Source organism: Leptodactylus fuscus, chromosome 1, assembly GCF_031893055.1.
Source record: "Leptodactylus fuscus isolate aLepFus1 chromosome 1, aLepFus1.hap2, whole genome shotgun sequence".
Lineage (NCBI taxonomy): Eukaryota > Metazoa > Chordata > Amphibia > Anura > Leptodactylidae > Leptodactylus > Leptodactylus fuscus.
Window position 1 is genome coordinate 10,263,404 of NC_134265.1, and position 24,991 is coordinate 10,288,394.

General features: G+C 46.5%; 2 protein-coding genes and 2 pseudogenes across 2 annotated transcripts in view; 3 read left to right on the top strand and 1 right to left on the bottom strand.

The window, feature by feature from the left end:
• Positions 1-24,991, bottom strand: part of LOC142189797 (uncharacterized) — a 373,599-nt pseudogene that overhangs the window by 257,757 nt on the left and 90,851 nt on the right.
• Positions 1-24,991, top strand: part of LOC142189984 (uncharacterized) — a 373,254-nt gene that overhangs the window by 165,802 nt on the left and 182,461 nt on the right. The window lies entirely within an intron of this gene.
• On the top strand, positions 814-21,158 carry LOC142216043 (piRNA biogenesis protein EXD1-like; annotated as a pseudogene).
• Positions 4,565-9,093, top strand: LOC142216419 (uncharacterized). The gene is made up of 2 exons (XM_075284228.1): positions 4,565-4,574; positions 7,940-9,093. The coding sequence occupies exons 1-2, from the start codon at positions 4,565-4,567 to the stop codon at positions 8,989-8,991; spliced, it is 1,062 nt and encodes a 353-aa protein (XP_075140329.1). The 3' UTR covers positions 8,992-9,093.

The following is a 24,991-nucleotide window of genomic DNA, read 5'->3' on the forward strand; positions in this document are numbered from 1 at the left end:
ACCTCATTTCAATCCTGAAATATTACTGTGTCCATCAGTTATTAGATATATCAAACTGAAATGGCTGTTGCAAATACCAAAATATTTAGAACTAAAAATGATTAAGATTAATAGGGGTGCCCAAACTTTTTCATAGGACTGTATACAGCCATTATTTTTGTGGCTGTGTATCTGGGCCAAATTGAAGAGCTGAAAACTATTGAGCAGGTCCTATATGTGTCCTATACATCCCCTATATCTGTCCTATACATCCCCTATGTGTCCTATACATCCCCTATATCTGTCCTATACATCCCCTATATCTGTCCTATACATCCCCTATATCTGCCCTATACATCCCCTATATCTGTCCTATACATCCCCTATATGTGTCCTATACATCCCCTATATCTGTCCTATACATCCCCTATATGTGTCCTATACATCCCCTATATCTGCCCTATACATCCCCTATATCTGTCCTATACATCCCCTATATCTGTCCTATACATCCCCTATATCTGCCCTATACATCCCCTATATCTGTCCTATACGTACCCTATATCTGTCCTATACATCCCCTATATCTGTCCTATACATCCCCTATATCTGTCCTATACATCCCCTATATCTGTCCTATACATCCCCTATATCTGTCCTATACATCCCCTATATCTGTCCTATACATCCCCTATATCTGTCTGCATTTGCGGCCCTGTCAATTCATTTTTAACATATAGGTCAGTGAAAACCACATCCATGCCATTTGTATGCAGGAGGCGTAAGGCTGAGGCCCCACGTTGCAGAAATGCAGCGTTTTTGTTGCAGATTTTCATGCGGTTTATTTCAACCAAAGCTAAAAATGGCTACAGAAGGAATGGGAAATATATAGGAAGCTTCTTATACGTTTCCCTTCTGCTTAATCTACTCCTGGCTCAGGCTCAGAAAAACGCAGCAAAATATGTAACAAAAAAAGCTGTGCTCCCTGTGCCTCAACCTTAGGCTAAAGCCCCACGTTGCAGAAACAGCTTTTTTTCGTTGCAGATTTTGCAGGTTTTTTTTTTTAGCCGAAGCCAGGAGTAGATTGAGCAGGAGGGAGACATATAAGAAGCTTCCTATATATTTCCCATTCGTTTTCTCGCCATTCTTGGCTTTGACGTAAAAAAAAAACGCAGCTAAATCTGCAATAAAAAAAGCTGCATTTTTGTAATGTGGGGCCTCAGTCTTAGTGTGATTCTATTGGGTGGTGACACTGTAACTAGATGCAATTAAAGCCAAATCCAGTTCCTGGGCACCAGTGCGGCCACTTTGTTGAAAGTGTGACACCCATTAATTCCTGGCTGGGGTTTTGCTGTTACTGCACCGCCAGGAACTAAAAGTGACAAATTAATCTGCATTTCACTTAGGGAGCGTTCACACTACCGTCTGTGTCCGTCAGACAATGTCCGTTGCTAATGTCTGTTCAAAATCTTGTGTGGACATTAGCAGCGGACACTAGCTGTGTCCGTTACATTTTGCATTGATTTAAATGGACATCGGGTGCGTTCGTTTACTGTTCGTGGGTGTCCTTAAGTGTCCGTTCCCAAAGATGTCCGACTTTTCAAGCGGACAGAAAAACCTACATGTCGGGTTTTGCTGTCCGCTTGAAAAGTTTGAGAAAGGACACTTAAGGACACCCACAGACAGTAAAAGAACGCACCCGATGTCCATTTAAATCAATGCAAAATGTCACGGACACAGCTAGTGTCCGACGCTAATGTCCACACAAGATTTTGAACGGACATTAGCAGCGGACACTAGCTGTCGGACACCGACAGTAGTGTGAACGCTCCCTTACAGAAAACTGAAGTTACTAACGGCCAAGGACTGGATGGAGCATACAGGTACATTGTGTGTCGCCCCCTACAGGTATGACCTCACTCTGCTCCCAGTCACATACATTACCACTAATTGTGGGTTACACATGTACTTACATTGCTTCTAAAGGAAAAGCACATGTGTATCCAGGCAAATAGTGGTGAGCGCATGTGGCTGGGAGTGCAGTATGACAGCACCCCTATGTTGTGGTTTGTGCTATATGACTTTAGTGTAGGTGTCGTCAGCTTTACAATTATTGTCCGGCACTCCGAGGACCTCATCTTTGATTTTTTAATTTAAATCGGCACGCCGAACAAAAAAGGTTGCCTACCCCTGGGCTAGGAAGTACTGGTATGAGGTAGGACGAGTCTGAGCACTCAGGAGATTTCTTCTGGGTCTCTGCCTCGCCCTGCCCCATGAGGTATGGGAAAAAGTAATGTTATTTATTTATTATGCAAGTATTGTAAGTGGTGTATTATATGCGCTGCGACGCAGTACTTTGTAAATACTTTTGCTTGACGACTGATTGTGAATAAACGCATTTTCAATCAAAAAAAAAACTATGGCTATAAGTCTCCACACACCTGAGAAGGTGGTCTCTTCCTAAGAATAGACGTTATCCCCACAATAGGATTTAGTAGATACAAGATACAAATGAGCTTTATTAGCGTTCCCAAAGAATAAGACATTTGGTGTTGCCAAAGCATAGGGAGGTTGGCAACTTCATCTTCTGCACAGATGAAGCGAAAACAGCAGGACCTGATCATGTGACTCCTTGACTCCTCCCATACCTATGACATCATCACAGGTCCTGTAGGCAGACGGCTGCTGTACCCGAAAAGGTAAGTGCTCACTCTCAGCCCTTCTCATACATTCAGTCTCCCTCCCTGTGGCCCCCACACACTATAATGTCCTCCCTGTGGCCCCCACACACTATAATGTCCTCCTCATGGCCCCCACACACTATAATGTCCTCCCTGTGGCCCCCACACACTATAATGTCCTCCTCGTGGCCCCCACACACTATAATGTCCTCCTCGTTGCCCCCATACACTATAATGTCCTCCCCGTGGCCCCCACACACTATAATGTCCTCCCCGTGGCCCCCACGCACTATAATGTCCTCCTTGTGGCCCCCATTCACTATAATGTCCTCCCTGTGGCCCCCACACACTATAATGTCCTCCTCGTGGCCCCCACACACTATAATGTCCTCCTCGTGGCCCCCACACACTATAATGTCCTCCTCATGGCCCCCACACACTATAATGTCCTCCCTGTGGCCCCCACATACTATAATGTCCTCCTTGTGGCCCCCACAAACTACAATGTCCTCCCCGTGGCCCCCACACACTATAATGTCCTCCTTGTGGCCCCCACACACTATAATGTCCTCCCCATGGCCCCCACACACTATAATGTCCTCCCCATGCCCCCCACACTCTGTAATGTCCTCCTCATGGCCCCCACACACTATAATGTCCTCCCCGTGGCCCCCATACACTATAATGTCCTCCTTGTGGCCCCCACACACTATAATGTCCTCCTCATGGCCCCCACACACTATAATGTCCTCCTTGTGGCCCCCACACACTATAATGTCCTCCCCATGGCCCCCACACACTATAATGTCCTCCCCATGCCCCCCACACTCTGTAATGTCCTCCTCATGGCCCCCACACACTATAATGTCCTCCCCGTGGCCCCCACACACTATAATGTCCTCCCCGTGGCCCCCACACACTATAATGTCCTCCCTGTGGTCCCCACACACTATAATGTCCTCCTCGTGGCCCCCACACACTATAATGTCCTCCTTGTGGCCCCCATACACTATAATGTCCTCCTGGTGGCCCCCACACACTATAATGTCCTCCCCGTGGCCCCCACACACTATAATGTCCTCCCCGTGGCCCGCACGCACTATAATGTCCTCCTTGTGGCCCCCATTCACTATAATGTCCTCCCCGTGGCCCCCACGCACTATAATGTCCTCCTTGTGGCCCCCACACACTATAATGTCCTCCTCGTGGCCCCCACACACTATAATGTCCTCCTCATGGCCCCCATACACTATAATGTCCTCCTTGTGGTCCGGGGAAGGAGATTCACCTTCCAGCAATGACCCTAAACCTCCAGCCCGAGCTCCAGTGAATGGTTTCGATCACAGAATATTCCGCTCTTAGAACGGCCCAGTCACAGTCCAGACCTAAATCCCATTGAGCATCTGTGGCAAGACATGAAAATTGCTGTTCACAGACGCTCCATCCAATCTGGCTGCAAAGAAGGAGAAAGGAGAAATCTCATCTCTAGATGTGCAAAGCTGGTAGAGACCGAGCCCAAAAGACTTGTAGCTGGAATTGTAGCCAAAGGCGGCTCTACAAAGTATTGCTATAGGGGGCTGAAGACTTTTACAAGCCCCTGTATCGGTGTTAGATCTCTGGATGGAACATTCTCCGGGACACTCATTCCTCTCATGTCCCTACAGCGGGGCCCATTCTCTACGTCCTCTATACCATCATGTAAGATTCTGCTCATTTCAGTAAGTCACAAACCTACAGATTCCCGTTGGCCACTTTCTCCTCTGCATTAGTCACTTGTTGTTGCACGTTGCGTACTAGGCTGTAATACTTCCTCTTCTGTCAGGGTCAGGGAGGACTGTACAGTTAGTTCCAGTGTGCTGGTAATATCACAACCTGCACATTGTCTCATCTTCTCTCCATCCACCATGCGTAATGGTGAGCTAACATGAATTTACTTTTTGTGTGTTTTGAAATACTTAGAAGGACACAAGGATCTGTACAAGGAGGTGATGATGGAGGACCACCAGCCCCTCACATCAGCAGGTAATAGACATGACTATATACACATGGACTTCCATTATTTGTATGTACAGAATGAATTCAGTCCCTGACTGTGTTTCCTACAGGTAGATCCAGTAAGAGGACAACACCGGAGAGATGTCCCAGTCCTCTTCTTCCACAGGATGATCAGGTAGATGGAGATATTCCCTATGATTATTATTATTATAATTGCTTATTTATATAGCACCATTAATTCCATGGTGCTTTACATTTGGGGGTTACATACAATATACAGGTAGATATAATACTAACAATGACTGACTGGCACAGTGGGGTAGAGGGCCCTGCCCGCGAGGGCTTACAATCTATGAGGGAAGGGGGTAGAGAGAGGGGGAGACCGTTCAGATGGCGGTGCGGTGATAGTCTTATTGGGGGTTGTAGGCCTTACTGAATAGGTGAGTCTTCAGGGCCTTCTTGAAGCCTGTGATTGTCTTATGTGTCGTGGTAAGGAGTTCCAGAGTATGGGGGATGCACGGGAGAAATCTTGGAGACGGTTGTGTGAGGAGCGGATGAGAGCAGAGCGGAGTAGGAGGTCATTGGAGGATCTGGGGTTACGTGTGGGCAGGTAGTGGGAGATTAGGTCCGAGATATATGGAGGGGACAGGTTGTGGATGGCTTTGAATGTTAACGTTAGTAGCTTGAACTCAATTCGCTGGGCTATAGGTAGCCAGTGGAGGGACTGGCAGAGGGGAGCAGCCGATGAAGATTGGGGGGAGAGGTGAATTAAGCGAGCAGCGCAGTTTGAGGTGGACTGGAGGGGGGCGAGGGTGTTTGCTGGAAGTCCATGGAGAATGGGTGTTGCAGTAGTCTAAGCGGGAGATTATGAGGGCCTGGACGAGCATCTTGGTAGTTTCAGGGGTGAGGAAGGAGCGGATTCAATGGATGTTCTTGAGCTGGAGGCGGCAAGAGGTATTGAGGCTTTGAATGTGTGACTTGAAGGATGGGTCGGAGTCCAGGGTTATCCCAAGACATCGGGCCTGTGGGACAGGGGTAATTGTGGTTCCATTAAGTTTGATAGATGGGTCAGGTGGAGGGGCCATACGGGGTGGGGTGAAAATGATGAACTCCGTTTTCTCTATGTTGACTTTGAGAAAGTGGGAGGAGAGGAAGGAGGCTAGGGCCTCTAAGCAATCTGGAACTCTGGTCAGCAGGGAGGTAATATCTGGTCCAGAGATGTAGATTTGAGTGTCATTGGCATAGCAGTGGTACTGGAAACCATGAGATTCTATGAGTTGGCCCAGGCCAAGGGTGTAGATGGAGAACAGGAGGGGTCCTAGGACGGAGCCTTGGGGGACACCTACAGAGAGAGGGCGAGGTGAGGAGGTGGTGTGCGAGTGGGAGACGCTGAATGTGCTGTCGCTGAGATGCCAAGGGATGAGAGAATTTCTAGCAGGAGAGAGTGGTCAACTGTGTCAAAGGCAGAGGAGAGGTCAAGGAGGAGGAAGACAGAGTAATGGCACTTGGCTTTGGCAGTTAGAAGGTCATTGGTGACTTTTGTTAGGGCAGTTTCTGTGGAGTGACAGGGTCTAAAGCCTGACTGAAGTCTGTCAAAGAGCAGGTTGGATGAGAAGTAGGAGGAGAGTTCGGAGTGGACGTGTTTCTCAAGCAGTTTTGAGGCGTGCGGGAGCAGTGAGATGGGACGATAGTTGGCTGGAGAGGACGGGTCGAGCGGTGGTTTCTTAATTATAGGAATGACAGTGGCATGTTTGAAGGCGGAGGGGAAGGATCCATTGGCTAGGGATAGGTTGAAGAGATGGGTTAGGGCCGGAGTGATGACTTCAGTGAGCTTAGGGTTGAGATGTGACTGGATCGGGTCAAGCACGCAGGAGGTGAGGTGGGATTTAGAGATTAGGGAGGTGAGTTTTTCATCAGTGATAGTGGGGAAACAGGTCAGGGATAGGGAGCAGCGAGTAGTTGGGTAGAGGGGTTGTCGGGGGAGTAGGGTGAGACTGTCTCTGATGGTGTCAATTTCAGTTTTTGAAGTAAGAGGCAAAGTCATCAACTGAGATAAGTGATGTCAGAGGGGGGGGGCAGGAGGACGGAGGAGGGAGTTAAGGTGGTGAATAGCTGTTTGGGGTTGTGAGAGAGTGCAGATATGAGTGTGGTGAAGTAGACCTTCTTTGCGGAGGAGAGTGTGTTCTTAAATATTAGCACTGCCTCTTTGTAACTAAGGAAGTCTTCCTGGGAGTAGCTTTTCTTCCAGAGGCGTTCTGCAACCCTCAGGCACGTCTCAGTTTTATAGTCAGGTCGGTGTGCCAGGGTCGTCTAGTGATCGGTCGGGGTCTGGTGTTTGTGTAGGGGGCCACAGAATCAAGGGCTGAGGTGATGGTGGTATTATAGAAGGCAGCAGTGGCATCTGCATCCTGGAGTGAGGATATGTCAGCGAATGGTAGGAGAGAGTCTGAGAGGGTGCAGGTGTCCCTATGATGTGTAGACGGGCTGTGAAGTCCTTGTGGTCAGTCTTGTTGTATCCAGCAGTATTATATGGTTATATACATGGGCGGTGTCTTTGAGCCGCCATCTAATATGTTTATCCGGCTTCTCACAGACCTGCAGCTACTGTCAGGACGTCTTTCATCTTCATGCGGATTAATGATCTAGAACATTCTCTGTGACTTCCCCATTTGCCCGGTGACTTTTACATTATTTGTTTCACAGATTTTCCATCAGGATAAAGATCTGAGCGACATTAATACTATATCTATGAGAATAAAGGAAGAGCCCTATGTGAGTGGTGATGAGGAGTGTGAGGAGGACATTCCTACAGGGACCTGCCCAGGTGAGGAGTCACCACTATATAAAGCACAGAAGGGTCACTGATTCTATTCAGACATTGTTTAGACTATTTGTTGTTCCCCGATTCAGGTAAAATACTAATAATACCTGAATATAAATGTGATACCACTATAGGGGGGTAATAAATGTAGTATAGAATAGAACGGACAGCAGGAATATGGACTTAACATTGAAGTGATCGAGGCAAATTTCTTCATTATTCACTATCACTATTCACTATCACTGACCTCCGTCTCAGCACAGTGAATACTAATGAAGTAGGCCGCGTTGCCGTCATTTGCTGCCTGTGCCACTAACTTCACGTCTTCACATGGTCTGAAGCGTCTCAGGCAGCTCAGTGGGGAATATACTTATAAGTTTGTGTTATTCAAAAATATTAATACCAGTTTTCTTCTCGTCAGATGACTGTATCAGGAACTCAGAGGGACATCTGATATCTACAGATTATAAAGCAGAGGATCATGGGATTACACTAAGTCCACATGAAGAACCTGCCATTACCCCAGATATATCCTCAGCCCTTAAGGAGAAAGATCTTTTTTCTCATTCATCACAACCTGTTAAGAGAAATATAAGATGCAGAAGGGGTGCTGTACATCAGAGAACTCACACAGGAGAGAAGCCATATTCATGCCCCAAATGTAACAAATGTTTTATCTATAAGTCAAGTTTTGTTAAGCATCAAAGGACTCACACAGGGGAGAAACCATTTTTATGCCTAGAATGTGGGAAATGTTATACTCAGAAATCAGGTCTTGTTCAACATCAGAGAATTCACACAGGGGAGAAGCCATATGCATGCTCAGAATGTGGGAAATGTTTTACTCAGAAATCAATTCTTGTTCAACATCATAGAATTCACACAGGGGAGAAGCCATATGCATGCTCAGAATGTGGGAAATGTTTTACTCAGAAATCAATTCTTGTTGATCATCAGAGAATTCACACAGGGGAGAAACCATATTTATGTACAGAATGTGGGAAATGTTTTACTCAGAAATCAGAGCTTGTTAAACATCAGAGAACTCACACAGGAGAGAAGCCGTATTCATGCCCAGAATGTGGGAAATGTTTAATTTCTAAATCAGATCTTGTTAGACATCAAAGAAATCACACAGGGGAGAAGTCATATTCATGCCCAGAATGTGGGAAATGTTTTATTTCTAAATCAGATCTTGTTAGACATCAAAGAAATCACACAGGAGAGAAGCCATATTCATGCCCAGAATGTGGGAAATGTTTTATTTCTAAATCAGATCTTGTTAGACATCAAAGAAATCACACAGGAGAGAAGCCATATTCATGCCCAGAATGTGGGAAATGTTTTATTTCTAAATCAGATCTTGTTAGACATCAAAGAAATCACACAGGAGATAAACCATATTCATGCCCAGAATGTGGGAAGTGTTTTACTCAGAAATCAGATCTTGTTAGACATCAGACAAGTCTGACGGGGAGAAATGGATGTAAGTTGACATTCAAAATGAGTCATTGACACGTCTAGGTATTAATAAGGAACTTACATTCACTGGTTTTTAGGTTCAATTATTTATGTTAATTTAATGTTATTTTTCCCCTCAGTCCCTTACACTAGGTTCACACCTGCGTTCGGCACTCCGTACTGTGGTTTCCGTCTTCTGCATGCAAGAAGATGGAAACCACAGACCGGGTCCGGCCGTGAGCGGCGGTGAGCGTTTCATGCTCTCCGCCGCGAAACCATTTTTTTAAAATCCAGACACAGAGTACTTCATGTCCGACTCTGTGTCCGGATTTAAAAAAACGGTTTCGCGGCAGAGAGCATAAAACGCTCATCGGTGCTCACGGCCGGACAGCTTTCTCACCCTTTCAAATGAATGGGTGAGAAAGAGTCCTGCAGGTTTCCGTATCCTGCCTCTGTTTTGTGCAGGAAACGGAAACCTGCAGAACGGAGATCGGGCGCAGATGTGAACGAGCCCTTACATTGTCTTTGTTCCGTGTGCTTTACTTAGTATATTTTTATTGCTATTTCACCTCTAACATGTTTTCAGTTATTCATCACAGCATCAGTTTCATTCTTTATGTTTAACAATTAGAAAAATAAATTCTTTGAGCCCTATTTCTCATGTCACTTATATATTGTGGGGTGAAGAGTCAGTGTCACACATGTCACAGTACATTTTTCTTTCCTTCTTACTTGCGCATTGGTCTTAGTAGATATTTAGAGTCTTGTTGCTGCCCGTTGTCTTCACTAAAGGTCGACTTGTATAAATAATCTACTTAACCCTAGAACGCATATTGGGGGCCTTTTACATTTTTGTTATTATCTGCAAAATTACTTTAGTTAGAATTTTGAAACTCCAGGTATTCCTCAAGTATGTCGTTGTTGACAATATCCAGTTGTTCATATAATTTGCTTGTTTGGTGAAAACTACATCTGTACGGATTGGGGGCCCCCGCTATTTTTATCATGTTCCTAGTAGTGTTTATATATATATATATATATATAGACATATACTCGAGTATAAGCCGAATTTTTACGCACAGTTTTTGTGCTGAAAAAGCCCCTTTCGGCTTATACTCGAGTCAAGCAAAAAATGAAAAAAAAAAATTATTTGGGGGGCAGGGGGGGTGTCATCTATGACCAGCCGTAATAGTAATGTGTAGAATCTCCCATAAAATATTGAAAAAAAAAAAAAAAAAAGAAGAAGCTTTACAAAATATAAAAGTTCTAAATCCCTCCTTTCCCTAGAATACATATAAAAGTAGAAAATGACTGTGACACACATTCTAAACAATTCAAACACATTTTAATATTTGAAATTTTCCAGTAGCTGCTGAATTTCCCCCCTCGGCTTATACTCGAGTTAGTACGTTTTCCCAGTTTTTTGTGGTAAAATTAGGGGGGTCGGCTTATACTCAGGTCGGCTTATACTCGAGTATATACGGTACTTTATTTGTACTCTGTAATGCTGGTGCAGGGGCCAGGGTGCGGATAACAACATGTGAGGATGTCATGTGATTTTTGGAGGGAGTGATAAGGCCATAACATCATCTCGGGTCCTTCTGAACAAAGTAATGAGCTGTGTCTAGAGGGTTGTGACTAAATACTAGACGCCGTAGGGATCTGGTCCTTATGGCGTCTAGTATTTAGCCGGCTCAGTGTGAGTTGTCTATTTCCCATTACTGGTAAGGACTAGAGATGAGCGAACAGTAAAATATTCAATGTTTGTTATTCTTTCCGAATAGCATCTCAATATTCGACTATTCGAACGAATATCGAACCCAATTATAGTCTATGGGAGAAAATGCTTCGTTTCAGGGGATCCCACCATTCGACTCAGGAGGGTCAATAAAGTCCACTTTGACACTTCAGCAAATGATGCCAACACCTCTAAAATGCAACTGAGACAGCAGGGGAAGCATGTCTGGAGGCATCTAACACACCAAGTCCCTGTATTACGAGTGGCGGTTTTCAGTCAGTCCCTGAAAATACCTGGAAACCTTCTTTACTCCCCAAATGGATGGACACAAACCCAAATTTAAGCTAAACAAACATTAACAAGCACCCCTTTAAATCACGTTGCCCATAACAACCACAGATGGAATAGACAATGGGAAATCCTTCAGTCCCCACCCTGAACTGTCATTGTGTGTGTGTGTGTGAGAGATGTGGTAAGACCTTCCAAAGTTCACTTTTATGGCCCTTAACGCGAGCCTGGATGAATGTAGTTGAGGCTGGGACCGGGTCGCAAACTGAGGTGGCCTGCTTTGTCTCCCGCGCCCAATATTCCTGGCAGGAGTGCTGAAACACCACCCTCCTCCGCCATTGAATCGACCCCAGCTACTGGCGTGGGGAGACGTCAGCAGGCCGCGCTAAAGCTCATCAGCTTGGGGGACAGACAGCACACTGCCTCCGAGGTCAGGGATGCCATCCTGGCTGAGATGGCAATGTGTTTTTCCCTGCTACACCTGGGGCCAGGCATGTTTGTCTTGTGTGATAACGGAAGGTACCTGGTAGCGGCTCTGGAGCTTGCCAGCCTCCAACACGTTCCATGCCTGGCCCACGTCTAACTTAGTGGTGCAACGTTTTTTGAAAACATACCCAAATGTACACAAGCTACTGGTGAAAGTGCGGCGCTTGTGTGCCCACTTTTGCCAAGTGTACAGGAGCTGCTGCTAGCCTCCAAAGCCTCCAGCAACGCCTCCATCTGCCAGAACACTGGCTGATATGCGACATCCCCACACGCTGGAACTCAACGTACCACATGTTGAGTAAAGTGTGAGCAGCAGAGACCCTTGATGGAGTACCATGTCCAAAACCCAAGGGTTCCTCAGAGTCAGCTCCCGCAGTTTCTGCACCATGACTTTCCATGGGTGGTAGACTTATGTGAAATCCTATCCCAGCCTTTCCACTGGACACAAAACATTAGCATGCGCTCATCACAACTCCGGATATGGCAGCTGCGTTAAGCAGGGTGCAGGGTACAATGTAGACCAGGCCCAAGATGTGGTTATATGCGGTTTGTGACAGTGAGCAATTGGAAGAGGAGTTGGTGAACGACGAGGCCACCGATCCGATATGAACAGGGGTGATGTCTAGGGGCGAAAGTAGTGTAGATGTGGAGGCAAGCTAAATCAACAAAAAAGGTGGCTAGAAGCAGAGGCATAAACTGGGGTGATATCTAGGGGCGAAAGCAGTGTAGATGTGGAGGCAAGCTAAATCAACAAAAAAGGTGGCTAGTAGCAGAGGCATAAACTGGGGTGATATCTAGGGGCGAAAGCAGTGTAGATGTGGAGGGAAGCTAAGCAGCAAAAACGGTGGCTAGAGACAAAGGCATGCAAAACTCCACTCTGTTGCAAGACTTATGCCTAGGTCTGGGACACGTTAATGGCCCCCCCTGGCCAAATTACCGCCACTGAGGGGCCTAGTATCACCTGGAGGGACAAGTATAGGCGCATGTTGTGAGAGAACCTGGCCAACCCCATCTCTGTCCTCTCCGATCCCTCTGTGCCCTACACGTATTTTCTCATCAGTTTTTCTGCAATACACTGTCAGGATACGGAGTCGTCGCGGTCTCCTTGCTGCGCGGCGTCTCCCTGGGAGACGTGTTAGGAGTTCTATTGGTTGTGCTTAGGTTGTGAAGGGTTAAATCTTTTCCTTGCTCTCAGTCTCCATTGCATTAGCCATCAGGTGTGTTTTCTCTGCTGCTATTTAAACCCCACCCAGCCATGGATCCTTGCCAGCCATTCACTTAGTGTTTCCTGGTCTCCTGCTCTGTCAGATTCCCTGTCTGTTCACCTTTCAGTCTGATTCTTGGTTTGTATACCCGGCTTGTATTTGACTATTCCTTGGCTTTTGATTTGGTACCTTATTCTTATCTCCTGGCTTGACCTCTGGCTCGTCCGACCTCGCCTTCTCTTCTGTGTTTTTGCTGGGACTTGTGGTCCTCCCTTGTTCCATGCTATTTCTGTTACGTCAGTCCAGGTAGCTGCAACGGGGCTAAGGAACAGCAGTAGGGAATCTCGCCCTGCACTACTCCCTCTAGCTATCCCGGTCCCTGCCTCACGGGTGTGGGTCGGCTGTTCTCAGGCTAAGCCTGACCCCGACGGCTCCTCTCTCACTGATACTGTAGGCCTAGAGGGAAGTGGGAGAAGGAATGCCCTATAAGATCTCTAGGGACTGGAGACTAAAGGGGGTCACCCCTAACGAAGAAGGGAAGCTGCTACTAACAGGGACGGACAAGGGTGTGCGCTGACTAACAACACAAGCAGCACACAGGAAAAATGTGGGAACGGATTCCCCTACACCAATATGGGAAGGTACCTTACACTAGGAAACAAACACAGGGAAACTGAGTAGAAATCAAAGGATAAGGCAATTCATTCACACAGTCAATTACACACAGAGGTAGGATTAGTGAACACAGAAGGGAAAACTAACACACCAACTAGTTAACCCAAACCTCTCAAAAACCAACCACAGAACTTCCTAAGGCCTAGCACTGAAAAGAGACACTCAGCACAGAACCATGGGAGGCATGGGTTTAAATACAGAGTAGAGACCACTCCTCCCAGGTGCAAATGGGAGGACAGACTAATAAACCAGGAAATAAAGCTGCCTACCCACAGTGCGCACGTGCAAGTCAGAAGGTGTGCACCAATACCCACGACAGGACAACCCCGCAGCGCCAGGATGCCACCCCAGACACTGCTCAGCCAAAAACTCCCCAGGTAAAAAAAAATAGAAAGCAATGGACCTAAATACTCCTAACAGGATCCTCCCCTCAAGGAGAAGACTCCGGATTCTCTAGGAGCATCCTTCTTTGGAAACTCCTTGTGGAATTTCTCCACGAGTCTGGGGGCTGACATATCCGACTCCAAAACCCAAGAATTATCCTCAGGACCGTATCCCTTCCATGCCACCAGATACCGTAGCTTCCCCCGAACATATTTGCTATCCAGAACTCGGGATATCTCATACTCCCCGGACTCAGAAACTGGTGGAACCTTAACTGGAGACGTTCCCTTCTTGGCCTTCTTTAACAAGGAGACATGGAACACCCGGTTTATCTTCCACTTTTTAGGCAGTTGCAACTTCGCTGCCACTTCATTTACCATCTTGACGATCTTAAAAGGACCCACAAACCTGGGACCCAGCTTCTTGCTAGGAACCTTCAACCTGATATTCTTGGTGGACAACCAAACCATCTCACCAGGGAAAAACTGCAACTCTCCTCTCTTTCTATCCGCCTGGACCTTAGCCTGGTGCGACACCCGCACCAGATTCTCTCGGACACGGGACCATACCCCTTGCAGCTTTTTAGAAAATAGCTCCTCCTCCAGAACTGGGGAAGAAATGGAAGAAAATACTCCGAAAACAGGATGTCTACCACCGGAGCAAAAAAAAAGGTGTGGTACCTGTGGCGTTGGAATCATGGTTGTTTAGGGAAAATTCTGCCAGGGGGAGAAAGTCAGCCCAATTATTCTGGTTCTCTCGAACAAAACACCTCATAAACTGTTCCACATCCTGATTCTTCCTCTCTGTTTGTCCGTTAGACTCCGGGTGAAACCTGGAGGAAAACGACAGTGTAACTCCCAACCTGCTGCAAAAAGCCCGCCAGAATTTAGCCACAAATTGCGGACCCCTGTCCGACACAATCTCCTCAGGAAGACCATGCAAGCTTACAATTTCTTTAATAAACGCCTCTGATAGTGTCTTGGCACATGGCAGCCTGGAAAACGGGATCAAATGGCACATTTTCGTGAAGCGGTCAACGACTACCCAAATGACCGTGAAACCCTTAGACACTGGAAGGCCCATGATGAAATCCATAGACAGATGAGTCCAAGGTGCCTTAGGAGGTTCCAATGGATGTAGAAACCCATGGGGACGGGTATGCGAAGCCTTGGCTCTTGCACAGACCGAACAATTTTGAACAAACTGCAAGACATCCTTACTCCACCCTGGCCACCAAAAATTCCTAGACACCAATCTCATGGTCTCTGAAACCCCCGGGTGACCAGCAAGAACCGACTCGTGACACTCCCTCAGGAGACTTTGTCGGAGAGTAATTGGGACAAACAGCTTGTTTCTAGGTATCTTGGAAGGTGCAGCGTGTTGCGCTTCGATCAAGGCCTTCTCCAATTTCGCGCCCAATACTGCTACCACCACTCCATCCCCAAGAATAGTGGCAGGCGCCTCTCGTTCCTCCTCGGTCGACATATACCGGGATAAAGCATCAGCGTTAACATTCTTCTAACCCGGCACATAAGTCACGGTAAAGTGGAACCGCGCAAAAAATAGAGCCCATCTGGCCTGCCGTGCATTTAATCTCTTCGCCGACCCAAGATAAACCAAATTCTTGTGATCAGTAAATACCTGGACTGGCCTTCTGGCCCCCTCCAGGAAATGACGCCAATGTTCGAACGCTAGTTTTATTGCCAGTAGTTCCCTATCTCCGATGTCATAATTCCGTTCAGAGGCAGAGAATTTCTTAGAAAAGAAGGCACAGGGATGCGTACCCTCCTCGAACTCCTGAGAAAGTACTGCTCCCACCCCCACCGAGGAGGCATCCACCTCCACTCGGAAGGCCAACCCCTCATCCGGCTGTCTCAAAATGGGAGCGGATGAGAATCGCTTCTTCAATTCTTCAAACGCGGCTAGCGCCTCTGGCGACCACTTAGCACAGTCAGCCCCCTTCTTAGTCAAGTCCGAGATGGGTTTCACAACCTCAGAAAATCCCTTAATAAACTGGCGATAATAGTTGGAGAATCCCAAGAACCGTTGGACCGCTTTTAGGTTCTCGGGTCGCGGCCACTCCAAGACTGCCCTGGCCTTCTCAGGGTCCATCTCGAACCCCTTGTCCGATAGGATATAGCCAAGGAAACATAATTTATTGATCACAAACACACATTTCTCCAGCTTAGCACTTAATTGGTTAACCCTCAGGAGATCTAAAACCTCTCTCACTCTCTCCCAATGAGTCTCCAAATCCGGGGTGTAAATGAGTATATCGTCCAGATAGACCACAACCCCCCTCCCTATGACGGCACTTAGTACATCATTAATAAAATTCTGAAAAAACGCGGGTGCATTGGTTAGACCGAAAGGCATCACAAGACTCTCAAAGTGACCTAGGGGTGTGTTAAACGCTGTTTTCCACTCATCCCCCTTCTTGATTCTCAGCAAGTTATACGCCCCACGTAAATCTATTTTACTAAACCAGCGAGCTCCCGTAATCTGGCTGAATAGATCCGAGATCAACGGGATGGGATAGGGATTCCGTACCGTGATTTTGTTTATCTCCCTAAAATCCAAACAAGGGTGCAACCCTCCATCTTTCTTCTTTACAAAGAAAAACCCCACTGCTACTGGGGACTTAGATGGGCAAATATGCCCCACCTCTAGACTCCCCTCAATATACTCTTTGAGCGCCTCCCTCTCCGGAATAGTGAGATTGTACAACCTTGTCTTGGGTAACACTGCATTTGGTACAAATTTAATCGAGCAATCATAGGTGCGATGTGGTGGTAATGTCTTGGCTGCCCTTTCCTCAAAGATCTCCCTGAACTCACATATTTCTTGAGGCAAACTGTCTATAGACAAAGACATAACGGATATGGGCAGACATCGACCATTACACCCCTGCCCCCAAGAAACTACTGACTCGGTCTCGCAGTTGATAATAGGGTTATGCTGCTTCAACCAGGGCCACCCCAACACTACTTGTGCTGGTAACTTAGACAACAAGAACAAGTCAATCTCTTCTCTGTGGCCACCCACAATAAACTCCAGACCCTCCACCTGTTTGGAGATGACAGCTTGCTGTAGAGGGGTCTTATCAATAGCCCACACCGGTATCTGAGACTTCAAGACCAAAGGACTCACCCTTAATTGCTTGCAAAACTCTGAGTCAATAAGGTTGACTGCCGAACCACAATCAACAAAAATACGGCACTTCTGCCCATTTACCCATCCTTCAAGGGTCAACCCGGCAGTCTGAGTACAGGAAATATACACACCTCCTTCCTTAGTAGGTTTTCTCCCTTTACCCTCAATAGACCTGGGGTTATTATTCTCCTTGGCGAACCATTCTCTGGAGGGGCATACCCTTGCTACATGTCCCATCCCTCCACACACAAAACAGCGTACTGTGCGGGACCCTTCATTCTTGGATCTAGCACTTCGCACAGTGGCCCCAATCTGCATGGGTTGGTCCCCCGCGTCCTCTCTTAAAACAGAGATTTGAGGAGGGCTAACCCCCCCAGGACTCTTGACTCCACGTTCCCGGAGGCGCCGACCAACTCTAATTGCCAGCTGCATGGCCTCATCTAGATCTCCCGGAACAGGGTGAGAAACCAGATGGTCTTTAACCTGGTCCGAGACGTGGTTCCTGTCTCAAACTGACTAAGTAGAGCGGGGTCATTCCAGTGTACTTCTGCTGCCCACCTATGAAACTCTGTGCAATATTTCTCTATAGCGTGATCCCCTTGCACCAAACGTCGTAGGTTATACTCAGCCGTGCGTACCCTGTCTGGGTCGTCATACAGTAACCCCATTGTGGAGAAAAACGCCTCTACAGTTAGAGGCAGCGGTAAACGCTGTAACACTGGCGTGGGGAGATGTCAGCAGGACGTGCTGAAGCTCATCAGCTTGGGGGACAGACAGCACACTGCCTCCGAGGTCAGGGATGCCATCCTGGCTGAGATGGCAATGTGTTTTTCCCTGCTACACCTGGGGCCAGGCATGTTTGACTTGTGTGATAATGGCAGGAACCTGGTAGCAGATCTGGAGCTTGACAGACTCAAACACGGTCCACACATGGCCCACGTTTTCAACTTGTTTGTACAAAGGTTCTTTGAAACCTACACCATTGTGCCTGATATACTGGTCAAGGTGTGGCCATTTTCGTAAGTGAGAAGTAGCCTCTGCTAGGCAAAAAACATTCAGAGCACACTCCTCTCATCTTCGCATGGTTGGCTGGTGGAGGAAGACGAGGGGGATGGATTGGCATTTGATGTCACTGTCCCATACGAGGCTTGTGGGTGCACTTCAGTGCATCCCATTGCTTCACCACAGATGGTGTGAAGGGGAGTGGAAAATGGAGAGTGACCCTTACAGTTGGGGGCAGCAAAGTCATGCCAAGTATCACACTGGCACACATGGCTGACTTGATGTCCGGTTGCTTTTCAAGAGACAAACGCATAATTCACATCATGGAGAGCAAATAATACTGGATTAAACAAAAAATTGGATTGAGCTGATATAGCGTGACTGAATTGCTGTGTATCACACTTAGCTTTAGGGGGTAGACCCTAAAAAATTGGATTGAGCTGATATAGCCTGACTGAATTGCTGTGTATCACACTTAGCTGTAGGGGGTAGACCCTCAAAAATTGGATTGAGCTGATATAGCCTGACTGAATTTCTGGGTCTCCCACCTAGGTTTTGGGGTTAAACACTGTGAACAAGTGGATTGAGCGGACATAGCCTGACTGAAATTCTGTCTCTCCCACCTAGGTTTTGGGGTTACACACTGTGAACAAATGGATTGAGCAGACATAGCCTGACTGAAATTCTGTCTCTCCCTCCTAGATTTTGGGGGTACACACCCTGGATATCTGGTTGAGCAGACATAGCCTGACCTAATTGCTCTGTATCCTTGTTTTGGGGTTACACAGCCTGAAAAGCTGCTTTGCATGTATATAGCAAGAAGTAACTGCAGTGGATTGCTGCAATTTTTCAAGAAGCAACAAAATTCAAGGTTTTTTTTCAGCTATATGGACTTGTAAATGCAGTGGATTGCTGCTATTTTTCATGCCCCCCCAAAATTCAAGCACACCCCCTTGCTTTTACAACAGCCGGTCAGCCACTACCTGCAGTCGTGTTCATACCCAAGAGTCTGCCCCTCCTTCCTCCCAACATTCCCAATCTTCCCAACAAAGTCATCCCACCCTTGCCCCCTCCCAGGATCTCTTTTCGGGTCCTTTTACTGTCTCTCCCTCTGTTGAACCACTTCCCCTCAATATGGTGTGATACTAAACAATATATTTGATTCTCAGGTCGCTGATGTCACTACTTACCTTACTAAAATATTTAACCTCTCTCTCTCTTCTGGAATCTTCCCATCCTCCTTCAAGCATGCTGTTATAACTCCGCTACTGAAAAAACCCTCCCTGGACCCATCCTGTGCTGCTAACTATCGACCCGTCTCTAACCTCCCCTTCATCTCTAAACTCTTGGAACGCCTGGTTTATTCTCGGTTAATCCGTTATCTCTCTGCTAACTCTCTGCTTGACCCCTTACAATCTGGTTTCCGCGCTCTGCACTCTACTGAAACGGCTCTCACAAAAGTCTCTAATGATCTACTAAAGGCTAAATCCAATGGCGACTTCTCTCTTCTTATTCTTCTGGACCTCTCTGCAGCTTTTGACACTGTTGACCATCAACTTCTCCTCACTATGCTCCGCTCAGTCGGCCTCAATGACACTGCGCTCTCCTGGTTCTCCTCTTATCTCTCAGACTGCACTTTCAGTGTATCATTTGCGGGCTCTGGTTCCTCCCCTCTTTCCCTTGCTGTTGGGGTTCCTCAGGGCTCGGTCCTCGGCCTCCTGCTCTTTTCTCTCTACACAGCCCCCATTGGACAAACCATCGCCAGATTTGGCTTCAGGTACCATCTTTATGCTGATGACACCCAATTATACACATTTTCCCGTGACATCACCCCTGCACTCATACAGAACACCAGTGACTGTCTCTCTGCTGTCTCTAATATCATGTCCTCGCTCTATCTGAAACTAAATCTCTCTAAGACTGAACTACTACTGTTTCCACCATCTAACAGATCTGTCCCTGATATTTCCATTGCAGTCTCAGGCCTTACTATAACTCCTAGGCAGCATGCCCGCTGCCTTGGGGTCATATTTGACGCAGACCTTTCCTTCACCCCTCATATTGAATCACTCGCACGTTCATGTCACCTCCACCTCAAAAACATCTCCAGAATACGTCCTTTTCTTACCAGAGATACACTAAAGACACTTATTGTCTCTCTGATTCATTCTCGCCTTGACTACTGTAATTCCTTACTAATCGGTCTTCCCCTCACTAAACTCTCTCCTCTACAATCTATTCTGAATGCAGCGGCCAGACTCATCTATCAGGCTAGACGCTACAGCGATGCCTCCGGTCTGTGCCAGTCACTACATTGGCTGCCTATTCATTATAGAATAAAATATAAAGTTATTACTCTCATCCACAAGGCTCTCCATAATGCCGCCCCTCCCTACATTTCTTCCCTCATCTCTGTCTACCGCCCAACCCGTGCTCTCCGCTCACTCAATGACCTAACACTTACATCCTCTATTATCAGAACCTCCCATGCTCGTATACAAGACTTCTCCCGAGCTGCACCACTTCTCTGGAATGCTCTACCCCGGACAATAAGATTAACTCCCAACTTCTACAGTTTCAAACGCAAACTAAAGATGCATCTTTTCAGACAGGCCGATCACAATTCCTAATGCACAAAATTGTCTGAACACTGTATAAGCAATGCCGCCCCTGCTACCTCTTGTGTCACCCCCTCTACCTCATAGATTGTAAGCTCTTTTGAGCAGGGCCCTCAGTCCCATTGTGTGAAATGACGTTCTTTGTTATGTATGTCTGTATCTGAACCCTATAAATTGTACAGCGCTGCGGAATATGTTGGCGCTATATAAATAAAATGTATTATTATATTATTACCTATTCTCAATGGAAACTGGTGGCTTTCTTCCCAGTCACACAAGTACAGTTAAGGATTGCTTGATGTCATATCTCTCAACCTTTCACCATCACAAGTTTGTTTCCTAAAGTATAAGGAAACTTTAATGAAGGACAATCCAAACATCTGGTGTGACCATCCATTGGCAACTGCAGCACTGAAGTTACTATCTCTGGAAGTGGTACACCTTTTTTCTCTGCGTTTAGCCATGCTTGCTGCTATGCTAGCTGACTACACTTGGTTGGTCGATGGTTCTCTTAATGCATCTCGCCAAGGGACATCAGATGTGTTTCTCAGCACTGAGGCCACCTCCTCTGAGCTTCAGCAGATTTGTGTATTACAGCAAAAGAGAAGAGAAAAAGCCTTGAAAGTATATCAAGTGAATGGTGCGGGTTTCCTCAAAAGGGTAGAGAAGTAATGGCTGCAGTTGTACTACATTTATATAGCAGTTTTCAGTGTTCTAGTACCAGTGTCCGGTGCTTGTACTGTTGAAATAATGTCACAGAAATAAATGAAAAATACAAGGGGTAGACCCTTAAAAATTGGATTGAGCTGATATAGCCTGACTGCATTTCTGGGTCTCCCACCTAAGTTTTGGGGTTACACACCCTGGATATCTGGATTGACCGGACATAGCCTGACTGAATTTCTGTCTCTCCCACCTAGGTTTTGGGGTTACACACTGTGAACAACTGTATTGAGCGGACATAACCTGACTAAATTTCGGTGTCTCCCACCTAGGTTTTGGGGGTACACACCCTGGATATCTGGATTGAGCGGACATAGCCTGACCTAATTGCTCTGTATCCTTGTTTTGGGGTTACACAGCCTGAAAAGCTGCTTTGCATGTATATAGCAAGAAGTAACTGCAGTGGATTGCTGCAATTTTTCAAGAAACAACAAAATTCAAGGTTTTTTTTTTTCCGCTATATGAACTTGTAAATGCTGTGGATTGATACTTTTTTTCAGGCCCTCCCAAAATTCAAGGCTTTTTCCAGCTATATATGAACTTGTAATTGCTGTGGATTCCGGCTATTCTGTGTGCGGACAGCAAAAAATGAAAGCTGTTTCTCCGCTATGTATGAACTTGTATCTGTTGTGTATCCCTGTTTTCCACCATCCGGGGAAAGCTGGACTGATGTCCCTACAGTGTATAGCTCTGAGAAGAGCTGGTGGTTTTCTTTAGTTCTTCCCTACCTATCTGAAGCTAATCACTAGCTAGCCCTCAGCAGATGTCTTTCTCTCCCTATGTCTGACCGCAAAAATGGCGAATAGGGGGGCGGCTGTTCTTATGAATGGGAGGTCACATGTTTTCGGCAGCCAATGGGTTTTTTCAATTTTTTTCACTGCCTCCGTTGTCGTAGTTCCTGTCCCACCTGCCCTGCACAGTTATTGGTGCAAAAAACGCGCCAGGGAAGGTGGAAGGGGGACACAATTTTTTCTGCGTATGCGGCCTTGTATTCGATTGTGAACGAATACCTCGAATGCCATGATATTCGATCGAACGGCGTTCACTCATTTCTAGTAAGGACCTTTTTGCCCCCTAGTGGTCGGGTCCTTAACTGAGATAGTATTTAGCCAACTCTATGTGAGCTGTCTATTTCCCATCATTTGTAGGGACTAGAGATGAGCGAACACTGTTCGGATCAACCGTTCCGAACAGCACGCTCCCATAGAAATGAATGGAAGCACCTGGCACGGCGACCGGCCGCTGGCAAAGTGTACGTGCTAGGTGCTTCCATTCATTTGTATGGGAGCGTGTTGTTCGGAACGGTTGATCCGAACAGTGTTCGCTCATCTCTAGTAGGGACCATTTTTGCCCCCTATTGGTCGCTCCTGATCTCTTATAATATTTAGCTGCTTCACTGTGAATTGGCTAAACCCCGCTCTCTGTAAGGACCTTTATAATAAGGGGGTGTTCACACTACAGTCAGTGTCCGACAGGTAGTGTCCGCTGCTAATGTCCGTTCAAAATCTTGCACGGACATTAGCAGCGGACACAAGCTGTGTCCATGACATTTTTCATTCATTTAAATGGAGATCGGGTGCGTTGTTTTACAGTCCGTGGGTGTCCTTAAGTGTCCGTTCCTAAAGATGTCCGACTTTTCAAGCGGACATTAAAAACCTACATTCCATGTTTCCTATACTTACAAGGTTTCATACCGGTGAGGTCCTTCCAGTGATAGTATTTAGCCGTCTCACACTGTATCCATGTATCATATACTGTACTTAGGAGGTGTCAGATGCTATAAGATAGTATATAGTCAGTGTATGAAGAGATCTGTGAGGAAAGAGAACATGTTGTATTGTTTGACGGTCTGTGATCCGGATATGTGAATCCCCTCATTGAATGTAAGACTGCCATGTGATGACATGACCATTATTCAGTGTGGTGTGAATGTAGGCTTATAATATGAGTACTGTATACTGCTTATATATAGTAGATAACTGCTGTATTACCCAGAAGCCGCACGGCTTGTAACATCGGCAGCAGTTTTGTGAGTGAAGCCGCTGTTTTCTGGTAATATCCAGTATTGACTATACAATTGTATAGTAAACTGTGCTGAATGTATATTAGGGCAGGTGCACACCTGCGTCCGGTCTCCGCTTTGCAGGTTTCCGTCTTCTGCCTGAGAAACTGGACAGGAGACGAAAACTGGCAGTCACTTTTCATTTGAAAGGGTTTGCAGTGTCCGCCCGTGAGCGTCTTCTGGTCTGCGTGGCTAAACCGTTTTTGTTTTTTTTTAACTGGACACAAAGTCGGACATGCAGGACTTTGTGTCTGGTTAAAAAAAAAAAACGATTTTGCCGCGGAGATCTGAAGACGCTCACCAGCGGACACTGAATTCTGGGTTTCCATCAGGGTTTCTCGGGCACAAGACAGAAACTCACAAAGCAGAGACCGGGCGCAAGTGTGGAGCCGCCCTTAGATCAGTCCTATTTTGTGTGGCCTCAGCCTAGAGTTACATGAAGGTATAAATTAAAGGGATTATTGGGACTACGATATTGATTGCTGCGGTCTCTTCTCTACTTACCAAACACAGCGCCATACACTGTACAGAGGCCGTGCTTAGTATTACACATGTTGTCTTTATTCACATTAGCGCATGTGCTGCTGTTTCTACTCTGATCAAAAACCCACCTGTGTAATAGCAGCCCTAGGGGGGGTTTAGGCTGCCCTTCTTAATGTCCGTTGAAGGATGAAAGCAACGGAACATTAACTGCAGCAGAGAAATGGACAGAAACAGTCAGTGACCATTCCCATTAAGACTAATGTAAACAACATGATGGACGCTGTCTCCCGCCCGTCCTCCGTCTCCCGCCCGTCCTCCGTCTCCCGCCTGTCCTCCGTCTCCCATCATTTACGTTTAGTTTTCTGACTGAAGAATAAGTTGTGCACGCCGGACATTTTCCTTCCTTTACAAAAATAACAGAAGAAACACAAGAGACAGAAAAAGGGAGACAGAAGACGGCGTCCTTAATATTTTTTTTGTAACGTTCTAGTCAATGGGAACAGACGCAGGAGGATGAGGAGTCTCCATCTATGTCTATTGCTCTCATCCTATGACAGTAACAGACATGTATAACAGTAGTGTGAACGTAACCTTACTCCATCATGTTCTAGGTCTTCCACTACTGTATGCAGAGATCTTGTTGTGCCTTGATTGGTCAGAGTCGTTTTGGTGACACAAGGGGGGGAGGGGGGGAGTGGTTAAGTTATGGTATTAAAGGTATGACACTCAGAAAACACTATTTACACTTATTTTTTATTAAATTTTATTTTTTGGGCAAATAAATAAAAAATACATAAAGTAAAAACAACAAAATAACAGCAAAACATGAACAAACTCAGAGGTCACTTTTTAAAGGGATCCTATAATTCAAACGCATTTTTTATGACTAACATGTCGGAATAGCCTTGTCTTCTCCGCGCCGCCGTTTTCCTGAAATCCCGGTTTTTGTCTGTATGCAAATTAGTTCTCTCGCAGCACTGGGGCGGGCCCAATGCTGCGAGAGAGCTCTCTCCAGCGTCACCTCCATCTTCATTAGCAACGGCCTCTTCATTTTCTTCTTCCGCTGCGCGGTGGGTCAAAATTCAACGCATGCGCAAGTCGGCTTTGCCAGCGGGCCTCGGCCATTTTTTGTGGCCGCTTACGCGAGCAGTGCACTCCTGTAGTTCTATGGAGTTCTTACTGTGCCTGCTTGTGTAAGCGGCCACAAAAAAGGGCCACGCCCGTTGGCAGAGCAGAC